At 40.9% G+C, this 12420-nt stretch overlaps 1 protein-coding gene across 1 annotated transcript; it reads left to right on the forward strand.

The window, feature by feature from the left end:
- Positions 1-7848: 7848 nt before the first annotated feature.
- LOC147903635 (aspartic proteinase nepenthesin-1-like) lies at positions 7849-9213 on the forward strand. The gene has a single exon (XM_087372196.1). It carries the CDS (start codon positions 7849-7851, stop codon positions 9211-9213), a length of 1365 nt encoding a protein of 454 aa, XP_087228322.1.
- The last annotated feature ends 3207 nt before the right edge of the window (positions 9214-12420 follow it).

Raw genomic sequence — 12420 nt, forward strand, 5'->3', positions numbered from 1 at the left:
ACTAGGGAAAAAACGATGTATAATGCGTGATCGACCATGCAAATCATATCCGATGGTGACAATACTTTACACACACCTCAACCTAGTTGAAACGGACTTGCGTGCAAAGTGGATCCCCTATCCGATAAGTACTTGTTTGAATAACACACCTAGGACCGTGTTTTTTCATGGTTGTGCATGACACTAAGGCAAAACTAGTGTTTTAAGCTTGATCGAGAATGCAAAGCATATCCGATGGGCACAATACTTTGCACACACCTTCAACTACATGGAATTGACTTACAGGCAAACTGGCACGCCCATCCCATAAGTGCTTGATCAAATAACATACCTAGCAGTGTGTTTCTTTACGAATGTGCATGACACGAGCAAAAATAGTATTTAATGCTCGACCGACCATGCAAAGGATATCCGATGGGCACAACACTTTTTGTACACCTCAACCTAGGTGGTATTGAAATTTTCTCAATGAGGCACACCCATCCAATAAGTACTTGGTCAGATAACGCACCTAATGGCATGTTTTTTTAAAGATGTCCATATCACTAGGGAAAAAATGGTGTATAATGCATGATCAACCATGCAAAGCATATCTGATGGTGACAATACTTTGCGTGCACCTCAACATAGTTGAAACAAACTTGCATGCAAAGTGGAGCCCCTATCCGATAAGTACTTATTTGAATAACACACCTACGGCCGTGTTTTTATATGGTTCTGCATGACACAAAGGCAAAAACGGTGTTTTATGCTTGATCAACAATGCAAAGCATATCCGATGGGCACAATACTTTGCACACACCTTCAACTAGGTGGAATAGACTTACATGCAAAGTGGCATTCCCATCGCTTAAGTACTTGATCGGATAACACACCTAGCAGCGCGTTTTTTTACGGATGTGCATGACACTAAGGTAAAAATGGTATTTAATGCTCGATCGACCATGCAAAGCATATCCGATGGGCACAATACTTTTCCTACACCTTAACTTAGGTGGTATTGAAATGTTCTCAAAGAGGCACACCCATCCGATAAGTACTTGGTCAGATAACATACCTAAGGGCATGTTTTTTTGCGGATGTGCATATCAGTACGGGAAAAACGTTGTATAATGCGTAATCGACCATGCAGAGCATATCGAATGGTGAAAATACTTTGCACGCATCTCAACCTAGTTGAAACGGACTTGCGTGCAAACTGGAGCCCCAACCGATAAGTACTTGTTTGATTAACACACTTAGGACTGTGTTTTTTCCCATGACACAGGCAAAAACGGTGTTTTATGCTTAATCGACAATGCAAAACATATCCAATGGGCACAATACTTTGCACACACCTTCAACTAGGTGGAATTGACTTACATGCAATGTGGCACTCCCATCCCATAAGTGCTTGATTGGATAACATACCTAGCAGCGTGTTTTTTTACGGATGTGCTTGACACTAGAGCAAAAATAGTATTTATTGCTCAATCGATCATGCAAAGGATATCCGATGGGCACAACACTTTTCGTATGCCTCAACCTAGGTGGTATTGAAATGTTCTCAAAGAGGTAGACCCATCCGATAAGTACTTGGTGAGATAACACACCTAAGGGCGTATTTTTTTGCGGATGTGCTTATCACTAGAGAAAAAGTGGTGTATAAGGCGTGATCGACCATGCAAAGCATATCCGATGGTGACAATACTTTGCACGCACCTCAACGTAGTTGAAACGGACTTGTGTACAAAGTGGAGCCCCCATCCGATAAGTACTTGTTTGAATAACACACCTAGGACCGTGTTCTTTCATGGTTGTGCATGACACTAAAGCAAAAACAGTGTTTTATGCTTGATCGACAATGTAAAGCATATCCTATGGGCACAATACTTTGCACACACCTTCAACTTGGTAAAATTGACTTACATGCAAAGTGGCACGCCCATCCCATAAGTGCTTGATCGGATAACATAACTAGCAGCGTGTTTTTTTACGGATGTGCATGACACTAGAGCAAAAATAATATTTAATGTTCGATCGACCATGCGAAGGATATCCGATGGGCTCAATACTTTTTGTAGTTGAAACAGACTTGCGTGCAAAGTGGAGCCCCCATCCGATAAGTACTTGTTTGATTAACACACCTAGGACCGTGTTTTTTCATGGTTGTGCATGACACTAAGGCAAAAACGTTGTTTTATGCTTGATCGACAATGCAAAGCGTATCCGATGGGCATAATACTTTGCACACACCTTCAACTAGGTGGAATTGACTTATATGCAAGGTGGCACTCCCATCCCATAAGTGCTTGATCGGATAACATACCTAGCAGCGTGTTTTTTTATGGATGTGCATGACACTAGAGCAAAAATAGTATTTATTGCTCGATCGATCATGCAAAGGATATCCGATGCGCACAAAACTTTTCGTACGCCTCAACCTAGGTGGTATTGGAATGTTCTCAAAGAGGCACACCCATCCGATAAGTACTTGGTCAGATAACACACCTAAGGGCGTGTTTTTTTGCGGATGTGCATATCACTCGGGAAAAAATGGTGTATAATGCGTGATCGACCATGCAAAGCATATCCGATGGTGACAATACTTTGCACGCACCTCAAATTAGTTGAAACGGACTTGCGTGCAAGGTGGAGCCCCCATCCAATAAGTACTTGTTTGAATAACATACCTAGGGCTGTGTTTTTATATGGTTGTGCATGACACTAAGGCAAAAACGGTGTTTTATGCTTGATCCACAATGCAAAGCATATCCGATGGGCACAATACTTTACACACACCTTCAACCAAGTGGAATTGACTTACATGCAAAGTGGCATTCCCATCGCATAAGTACTTGATCTGATAACACACCTAGCAGCGTGTTTTTTTAACGGATGTGCATGACACTAGAGCAAAAATAGTATTTAATGCTCAATCGACCATGCTAAGCATATCCGATGGGAACAATACTTTTCCTACGCCTAAACCTAGGTGGTATTGAAATTTTTTCAAAGAGGCACACCCATCCGATAAGTACTTGGTTAGATAACATACCTAAGGGCATGTTTTTTTGCAGATGTGTATATCTCTACGGGAAGAACGTTGTATAATGCGTAATCGACCATGCAGATCATATCCGATGGTAACAATACTTTGCACACATCAACAAAATGGTTACAAACAAATGTGAGGAGAAGAAGTGCATAAATACAGATAACAACATGCATGAGGAACGAAAATGATCATACATATGCATGAAGAGAAAGCAAATCCAGGCAGATCCACAAAAGCAACCAAAGAGGAAGAGAGTAATGAAGGAGAAGAACATGTTAAATGCATTGGGATATCCATGTTGCAAGCGAAGATGTGTGCGCTTCATTGATCTTGCAAACATCAGGGAATGTAGAGGACACGTGTGGCAAAGAAGAGGAAGTGAAATGAATACCTTCTCACAAGTCTCTCTTGCTTTCTTCAGAATGGCAATAAAAGACTAAGTTCAAGACGAAAGGTAAAACCTCTCGTAAATGGAAAAAGGATTTGCAATAAGGCATATCGCAATATTATTGGATTATCCCATGGTACATATTGGGATTTAGTCACCAAGGCAAAGGGCAGCAACAAATTTAGCATTCACGGTAATAGAGGAAGGTCCAAATAAAGAATATCAACTGTCAGGGCAGTAGCAATTTTGCAAGACTTCATACATGAAAATGCTTTACCTCAACCCCATATATCTATCAAACTCCCTAACGGTGACGCGATCACTGAAATGCACCTTCCAATGGGCTTGACAAAGCTCGAAGTATTTGACTCTATTGCAAAAAAGCAAAGGCAAAGAGGGGATGCCATAACTTCTTCTCATACTTTGTATACTCTTTGGAAGAAGAACTTTGGATATGTTAAAATCCCAAGGAGGCAAAAAATGTCAAAGTGCAATGTACAGGGTGATTATTTAAAGCGAGCGATTGAGAGTGCAACATGTCCAAATCAAAGGGAATTATACAAAAAAAACCAAAAATCTCATCATGACCTTATTCGACATTCCAGACAAAAATATGCATTTTGGAAGGAGCAAGCTATTTTGCATCCCGATGACTACATGTGCCTTATTATAGATGGCATGGATCAGAATACAACAACATTGCCTCATTTTGTTGCCACTCCACCTAAATTACAAGGAAAGCACTTTCTAAAGACACATCTATGTGGAGTGTTAGTGCATGGAATTAAGTTCTTTGTAGATATATGGATTGATTCCTTGCATCTACATGATAGCAATCAAGTTGTAACATCTATTATGAAGGCAATTCGCAATGTACATGCAGAAAAAGGTCGCCTACCACTGACTTTGAGAATACAAGCTGATAATTGCTGGTGAGAAAATAAGAATGTACTCATGTTTGCATTCTGCTCCAAGCTAGTTGCTCATCGAATCTTCAATGAGGTCGAATGTGGATTTTTGTATGTTGGGCATACACATGAGGATATCGATCAGGTTTTTAGCACAGTCTCAAGGGAGCTTAAATGCAAGGATGTGGAGACAATAGATGACTTGGTAAGAAGATGTGGCAGGCAAGTTGGTGGTTGTAAGGAAAGTACAGTATGTGAGAGGCTCGAAAGAATGTATGATTGGAAGAGCTTCATTCTACCTTTCATACAAACGGGTGGTGATGCATTGACAGGTCATACCAATCCACACTACTTTCATTTTTTTTTTAAAGATGAAAAACCCGTAATGCAATGGCAACAGTATTCTCATGATACAAAATGGGAACCTGAAGAACCTTACAGTCTCTTAACTTCAATTCCCAGCAAGGAAAGGTATCCAACATGGGTTCCTATACAAGAATTCAATGAGAGGTCTAACTGTGAAATAGAAGGATTAAAAGCATTTATTACATACAAAGAGGAAATGCTCCAAAGATATCCTAATTCGAAGCCTACTTGGAGAGAACACACTACCACTGTATTTAACAAGACACAAAATTTAATAAAGGACCTTGAGAGAATGCGAGGCTCAAAGGATGTTAAGGAAGAATGCAATATGTTTTGGCCAAATGTTCATAACGATTTGCGCCCAGCTCCAGTCTTTGAAAATGAATTTGTATCATTACTCCCACATCCATATTGTGGACCGAAGAAGAGAGAGTTTATGCCACAAGTAGATATAGAGGTCGATTGTTTTGTTGTGGTTCGGCCATCGGATGATGAATATGAGAATGTGAAGTTTTGGGTTGCAAAAGTAGTTGATGTGCAAAGAGATGACCAAGGGAGAGCTACAACATTTACAATGGTATGCTATGAGCCAAAGGGCAAGAAGGAGAATATGGATAACAACACATTGTATACTAATTGTATAATGAAGGAGTGGGTCCCAAATGATGAAGCGGTCTCTCAAGTTTCGATGGAGACAATCATAGTGTCTTGGCATTCAAGGGCAAAGAAATCAAAGAAGAGCATGGAATATGAGGTAGAAGGAAAAATAAAAATACCACAGCAAACTATTTTGCATATACACGAATTTTTAAGGATGCTCGCCATAGAGGAAGTAGAAGGAGACAGCGCAAATGAAGAATGTCCATGATTAAAGCTTTGTATTGAAGTCCATTGAAGGATTTTATTTGGGTACTAGGCAAGAAGCCAATCCAAGACAATTATAATCAGAGTCATCACCTCCTATGTCAAATGAGAGTTAAAATATGCACTGGATGTCACCCAAGGGTCAAGGCTTGCCAAGACAATAGGGAGTTAATGCAGATGGCACCTGGCAAGGGACTATCACATTGAGCAATAAGACAATGGGGAGTCAATGCACCCAAGGGGCAAGGCTTGGCAAGATAACTTGTGGGAGTTAATACAGATGGCACCTGTATTTTGCACTGGATGTCACCCAAGGTCAAGGCTTGGCAAGACAATAGGGAGTTAATGTAGATGGCACCTGGCAAGGGACTATCGCATTGAGCAATAAGACAATGGGGAGTCAATGCACCCAAGGAGCAAGGCTTGGCAAGACAAGTGGGAGTCAAATTATGCAGATGGCACCTGGCAAGGGACTGTCGTGACATTGAGCAATAAGACAATGGGGAGTCTGGGGAGTCAAATTATATAGATGGCACGAATTGAGGCTCTTTAAGAGCAACAATTTAAATTGTAAACATATGTTCAATCTATATCATTTTGGATATAAAGACTCTAGCTGAGAGCAACGTCTCTCAATGTAATCATATAATAATAGCTATAATTGCTATTATACCTCTTTGGTTCAATACAAAACTTGGGTCTTAAGGCATCATGTCTTTTTTCTATTTATAAAAAGTTTTAAAAATTTTGTGCATATTGCGAGTGACAATGTTATTTTCATGAAATATTTAAGTCTCCTTTCATGGATTTATAAATTTATCACGTCAAGGAAAAACATCAAGGAAAAATATTAAAAATAATTAAATTAACAAATAACTTAGATATAGCTAGAATTTCTAATATAGGATTATTTCAAATTCTTCCATGTTGGTGCAAAAGTATAGATTGAAAAAACAATATTTTTATGTGAATATGATAGTGCCACAAAGTGAACTTTTGACTTGGGAAGAATATTTTCAGAAAGTAGAATTTTGATTTGGGAAGGATATTTTCACAAAGTAAAGTTTTCATTTGGGAAGGATTTTTGGGCTTCGTCCAAAAACAACACAAAAAGTCCAAAATTAATGAAATAGGTGTTACCATTGGTGATGCTGATTTTGATGAGCACATGAGTAGCACAAGTAGTAGTGGGTTGAATGTATTTGTAGATCTCAACATGGTTTGGATTTTGAAGTAGATAGTTTAGCAAGGGTTGATCTCATTGAGGATGAGATTGAACCGTAGCCCATCATTGATATTGGCAAAACTATTTTACATATTGTCTCATTCTCCTCACCTCACTTAATTTTTGTATATGTGGGTTTGCAAAAAAGCATTGATATTTTTGTTAAAATTACGTGCTTTGGTAATCATGGGCAATGTTTGGAAAGCAATGATGTACATTTATTAGCCTGCACCAAAATCTCACTTTCTGTATTCTCTGTTTTGCGTCTAAATCTACGACTAAATCCATGTCTAATTCATAGTGCAGACGCGCTAATAGACGTGTAAATAGACGTGCTATTAGACGCACCCGTATTTTCGCTATTCTAGCAATGCCTATAGATGCGCCTGCTATTTTGCACGTCTATAGTTGCTTTGTTTTGTTGTGATATGAATGTTATTTTAATCAACCTTGGTTTTCCCATACAACTTTATATAAAATCTCTCGTTTGTCTCATAGTCTTATACTAAAACCTAGGAATTAGTTGAAGGGCATATAATTTAAAGAGAATCGTTTGTTCATTATGTCGGGCGAAGAACATACAATAGGAATTTTGTTTAGAGAATTTGGTCGGGGAGTAGAGAAAGTTGGGGCGAAATCTTTTCCGACTCAGCAAATGACAAGTGACCATGAGCCCATGAGCCACTTTCTCACTGGGAAAGGGGACTCCCTCACATTTCCGGGCTAGCAAAGGCTTGAGGATCTCACTAAGTGTCAAATGTTGGAGGTACATGCCATGGAGGCTGTTTTTTTATAAATTTAATGGAGTCAAGATTAAATCCAATGGACCCGATTGAAATTCTAAAGACCCTTTGGCGGACAAATTCTGGTCTAGCTTGTGCCTAAGGACAATATGGTTGCTAATCGTTTATCAAGAATCCTCCGTCGAAGGGACCGCCAAAAGCTGTCATCGTTGTCTTGAGGTTCCATAAGTTTACGATAAGAGCTGATCGATCCAATATGTCGTCTTCAAACAACTTCATCTCTCTCGCAAATGCACATTTCCCTCCATCTCCGCTTTATGGCTTCAATCCGCATCCTGCTCAATGCATCTGCTCTCTTACTCGTCCTCGCACAGCCCTCCGCTAGCCTCGTTCCAAACTTTGCGGAACTCGATCCGCTAATTAACGAAGCCAAGACGGGCTTCAGACTGCAGCTCACTCATGTCGACGCCTTCATGGATCCGCAGCTGCTTAACAGTCCTCAGAGACTGAGAAAAGCAGTGGATGCGAGCCAGCTTCGCTTGCAAACGCTGGCAAAAAGAATGCCTTCCCAAATTACGCATGATCAGAAGGCAGCCAGCGCGCCGGCAGCCAGTCTCTTCTCCCCTGGGTTTATCAACGGAGCTTACCTCGTGACGTTGGCTTTGGGAACGCCCCCGCAGATCTTCACTGCGCTTCTAGACACCGGAAGCGATATTACCTGGAGGCAGTCCGACCCTTGTTATGGTTGCTTCAATCAGAGTGGGCCTGTATTTCATCCCAACGCGTCTTCCACGTTCAAGTTTGTCCCATGCAACGACACGCAGTGCATCCCAACCGACACCTTTACTAAGTGTAGTCACAACGGTACCGTCTGCCACTACGGCGCCATTTATGCGGATTATTCGCATAGTACGGGCGATTTCGGCTTCGACACGCTCACTATAGGAGGATACACAGCAACAGAGTTCGTGTTTGGTGCGGGAACTGCGAATGGAGGGGACTTTCTTGGAGCGGGAGGCCTTGTAGGTATGGGGGGGGGCGCGCTTTCGCTGCCTTCGCAGATGGCAGCCACCATAGAAAACAAGTTCTCGTACTGCTTGGTCAACTGGTATGATGCTCCGTCCAAGACGAGCCCGTTGCTCTTCGGATCCAGCGCCAACCTGCAGGGGGAAGGAGTCCAATCCACCGCCATCGTGAGCAACGGCACTCTGTATTACATAACCCTTAAGGGAATCAGCGTGGATGGCAAGCTGCTCGACATCCCTCCGGGCACCTTCGACATCAAGCCAGACGGATCCGGAGGCACAGTCATAGACTCAGGCACCACCATCACTTTTCTACCGGATGCTGCTTACATTCCCCTGCGCAGGGTTTACAATTCCTCCATCAGACTCCCACCCAAAGACGGCAAGCCCGTCCAGCTCGATCTGTGCTACGAAAAATCCACTGACAATGTGACAATTCCTTCGCTCACTTTCCATTTTGATGGAGCTGACATAGAGCTTCCTCCTGAGAACATTTTTGTGAACTACCAGGGCTACTTCTGCCTAGCGATCATCAGCAACACCTTCGGCGACTTCAGCGTCTTCGGCAACACCCAACAGCAAAACTTTCAGATCCTCTACGACAAGGGCCCCGATAACAAGCTCTCGTTCAAGCCAATCGCCTGTGACTCGCTCTAAAGTTCAGCCACATTGTGGCCTTCTATGCACTTTATCTGTTGTGTTAGAGAATAAAACTATTGCGAGCGAGACTTTCCAAAGAATTAGAGGCACTTGTAATGAAAATACTTCAAAACCTGATGTTGAAGGATGCAGAAATAATAGTGTATTTTGTTATGTTGCATAATAGTGCAAAAGAGGTCATAAAAGTTAACTAGCTTTGCGTCAAACAGCCTTCTCGTCGTAACTATTAACTCAAAATTGAACTTAAATTCTAGCATTTTATCAAATTTATAAAGGAAAAAAGTGAATGAGTAAAACGTTGGACATGAGACAGGACAGAGGGTTCGTTAAGACCTGATCCTCCCTGCAAATATTAGGGGTGGTGATTTATTATTGATTTCATGATGTCCATATTTTTGAAGCTTAAGTCCAACAAATACATGAATAAGGAGGTATAATAATGGATCCTCCTTGTTGTCTATACAATATTATCACATGGCTACAATCATATGAATAAAGGTGTCAAAATCTTTGATCTTGCATCCGGCATGCATTTCCTTGCTCCCTCACATTGATAACATGCATCAAAAGAGAGGAATTTGTAAGAATTCAGGTTTGAAACAAGCAATTTTGATTGGATGAGTAATTGTAAATATTTATAGAATAATATATAATGTATAATTATTATAACCACACAGGTGTAAAGAGTTATATAATTCGAGGAAACGGGCACTTTCGGCTTGGGTATCGAGAATATAAACGCCAAGAATATTAATGCAAGAATATAAGCATCGAGAATAAGTCTTGCAAATGGATAAGATACTGGCATATTATTTGGATGTCAATAGTCATAATCGTAGTTGAACACCACGAGCGATGTGCTAGGCGAAATTCAAATTCCTGTCATCTTTTGGAATATGAAGCTCATCACAACGCCTTGTTCTCTTCATACAACGCCCTCATGAAATGAGATTTTTTGACCTTTTTTTTAACTAGTCTCTATAACCGCCTGAAGAAAGCATGTCCCAAGTGGAAGCGCCTAGTTGTCAACTCAAAGAGATCACATCACCTGCATAACTCCATGTGCTCTTCTAGTAATTGGTCCAGCACCTAGCTTTGCTGACGAGCCAATAGCCAATCACCTCATTGCATGAGCCAATCAATAACCAGCATCCTCACTTCTCAAAAAGAGACTAAGCCCATGAGCATGAATACACAATAATCCAACAATCCCCCCCTCAGCTGAATGGGAAAGAAACACAAAGGAATATCACAAAATCAATACAGTCACACTATCAATCACCAACCAAGAACTTTTGAACATACTAATATCATCTACTTACGAATTATTGATCAAACTTTTGAGCCCGACTCTCTACAGTGATAACAAAACACCGATCAGCGGCACCCGTACTCGGTTTATAGGCAATACAAAGCTATGCTCCTCCAGTGGCAAAGTTGCCCGTCCACACACCGCTTGTGAAAACCCTAGCTCCTTGATGCACCATGAAATCTTCTATGGTCTTGAATAGACCGGCATTCCTTGTGGAGTCTCTGGGTCTATTTTTGAAAGCCAGCTAGAACACGCTTAGCTCCGACTTGTACCCAAGATGAAGATGATAGTTAGGTGTGGGCATTGCACCAACAATGAGCATCACACCCAATTCCACTCTGTTGCTAAGTTATGTGTCAAATTAACGGAGAATTTTCTTATCATAACAGTCGTGGGTCATTGACCATTGTTGTCGACCCAAAAGCCTGGCCGCTTGGGAACAAGGAAGATTTTGTAGTGTGGTGCCTAGTCATCTTGAGTAGAAAGATGAGACATCTCAATGTTGGTCCTCCAACTCATTGCTCCAACCCGTGAGATTCTGCTCCAAAGTCTTGTTACCTCTCTCCTGTTTGTCACCTATTTGGGTGACATTTCCTCACAGCAGGTTTGTTCATCTCGCAAGACACGCTCATCGATAAAAATCTTTTTCTTAGCTTCTCTCCTTGAAAACACGTAGAATTCTTCCTTGGATGTCTCCACAACACCTTTCTACTCCTAACAAACATTTGTCAATGAGCTTGTGGTGTTTTTGGAGTTTGTTGCTTACAAGAAATTCTACAACGTTGCCAATTTTAGAGTCAGAAGTAGTTAAATTTATGGTTCCTAACTATGCCTTCTATTCTAGAATGTGTAAGAGATGCCTTTTCTCTACTTACTGTATTGATTTGCTTCTTTATTACCAAGTTTTGGCAAATGATGCTCCTCGAGGTCTTCCTTGTTTCTGCTATTTGCACAATCTCTTCATTTAGCTAGCTCCTTGAATCTACTCCTTGTCTTCTTGTTGGCTGCCTCGAGGGGTGCATTACCAAGAAACTTTACATATCACATGCACTCAAGAAAAACCCCTCAACTAAAAATTCTCACCCAATAAAGACCCCCCTCTTTACTTCTGAACTAAATGGATTTTTTTTATAATTGAATTAAAAAACCCCTCCTGCTATTGTAATCCTGTTAGATTTTCCCAAAAAGTTGAATTAAAATACCCTTCCTTTTGAATGCACGTGGTACACTAAAATTTTGTGAGGTGAACTCCCCAAGTTGGCTACAGAGTGATAGTGCACTAGCTGAGGAACATAAAAGATTTCTTTTGTGTGAAGATCTTCATCTGTCCACTTCACCTCCACATTATTCAAAAATGTGACTTTCCCTTTCATGCCTTAACTTTTCTTTTCCTCTGCATCCTGTGTGCAGACGAATCACCATGTTAATCATATCTCGTCCTGGATGTACTGTGATGAGATTCACTTGGTCTCCCCATAGATGTTAGACCCATTATCGACTCAAAAACGAAGTCAGATGCTACAAAAAATATATCTTCGCTTCCTGAATGGTCTCACTCCATCATCATAATCATCTTACGGCTGGTTTTGTAGCCAGTTTGTGGATGAAGCATACATTAACGAGAAATTGTTTCAAGGAGAGCACGTACATAAGCTTCCTTTTCTTATTTGTGCAATTGCTGTGTGGGTGAACTTGACATACATTCTTCAACTTGCTACAGGTTTGAAAAAAGCCTCTGTTTTTAAATATCAGGCATCTCCATTGAACATCGCAAAAGGCCAAGTGGAGATTTTGCATTCCGTGTCGAAACTTGGACTAATAAACTCTAGATTAAATGAGCAAATGAAACAAGATGTGGGGGAAAGGGGTGCAGGTGCTCCTTGAGACCATTG

Source organism: Dipteris shenzhenensis, chromosome 3 (genome assembly GCF_047967505.1).
Source record: "Dipteris shenzhenensis isolate YYH24624 ecotype China chromosome 3, Dip_SZ_1.0, whole genome shotgun sequence".
NCBI classification, from domain to species: domain Eukaryota; kingdom Viridiplantae; phylum Streptophyta; class Polypodiopsida; order Gleicheniales; family Dipteridaceae; genus Dipteris; species Dipteris shenzhenensis.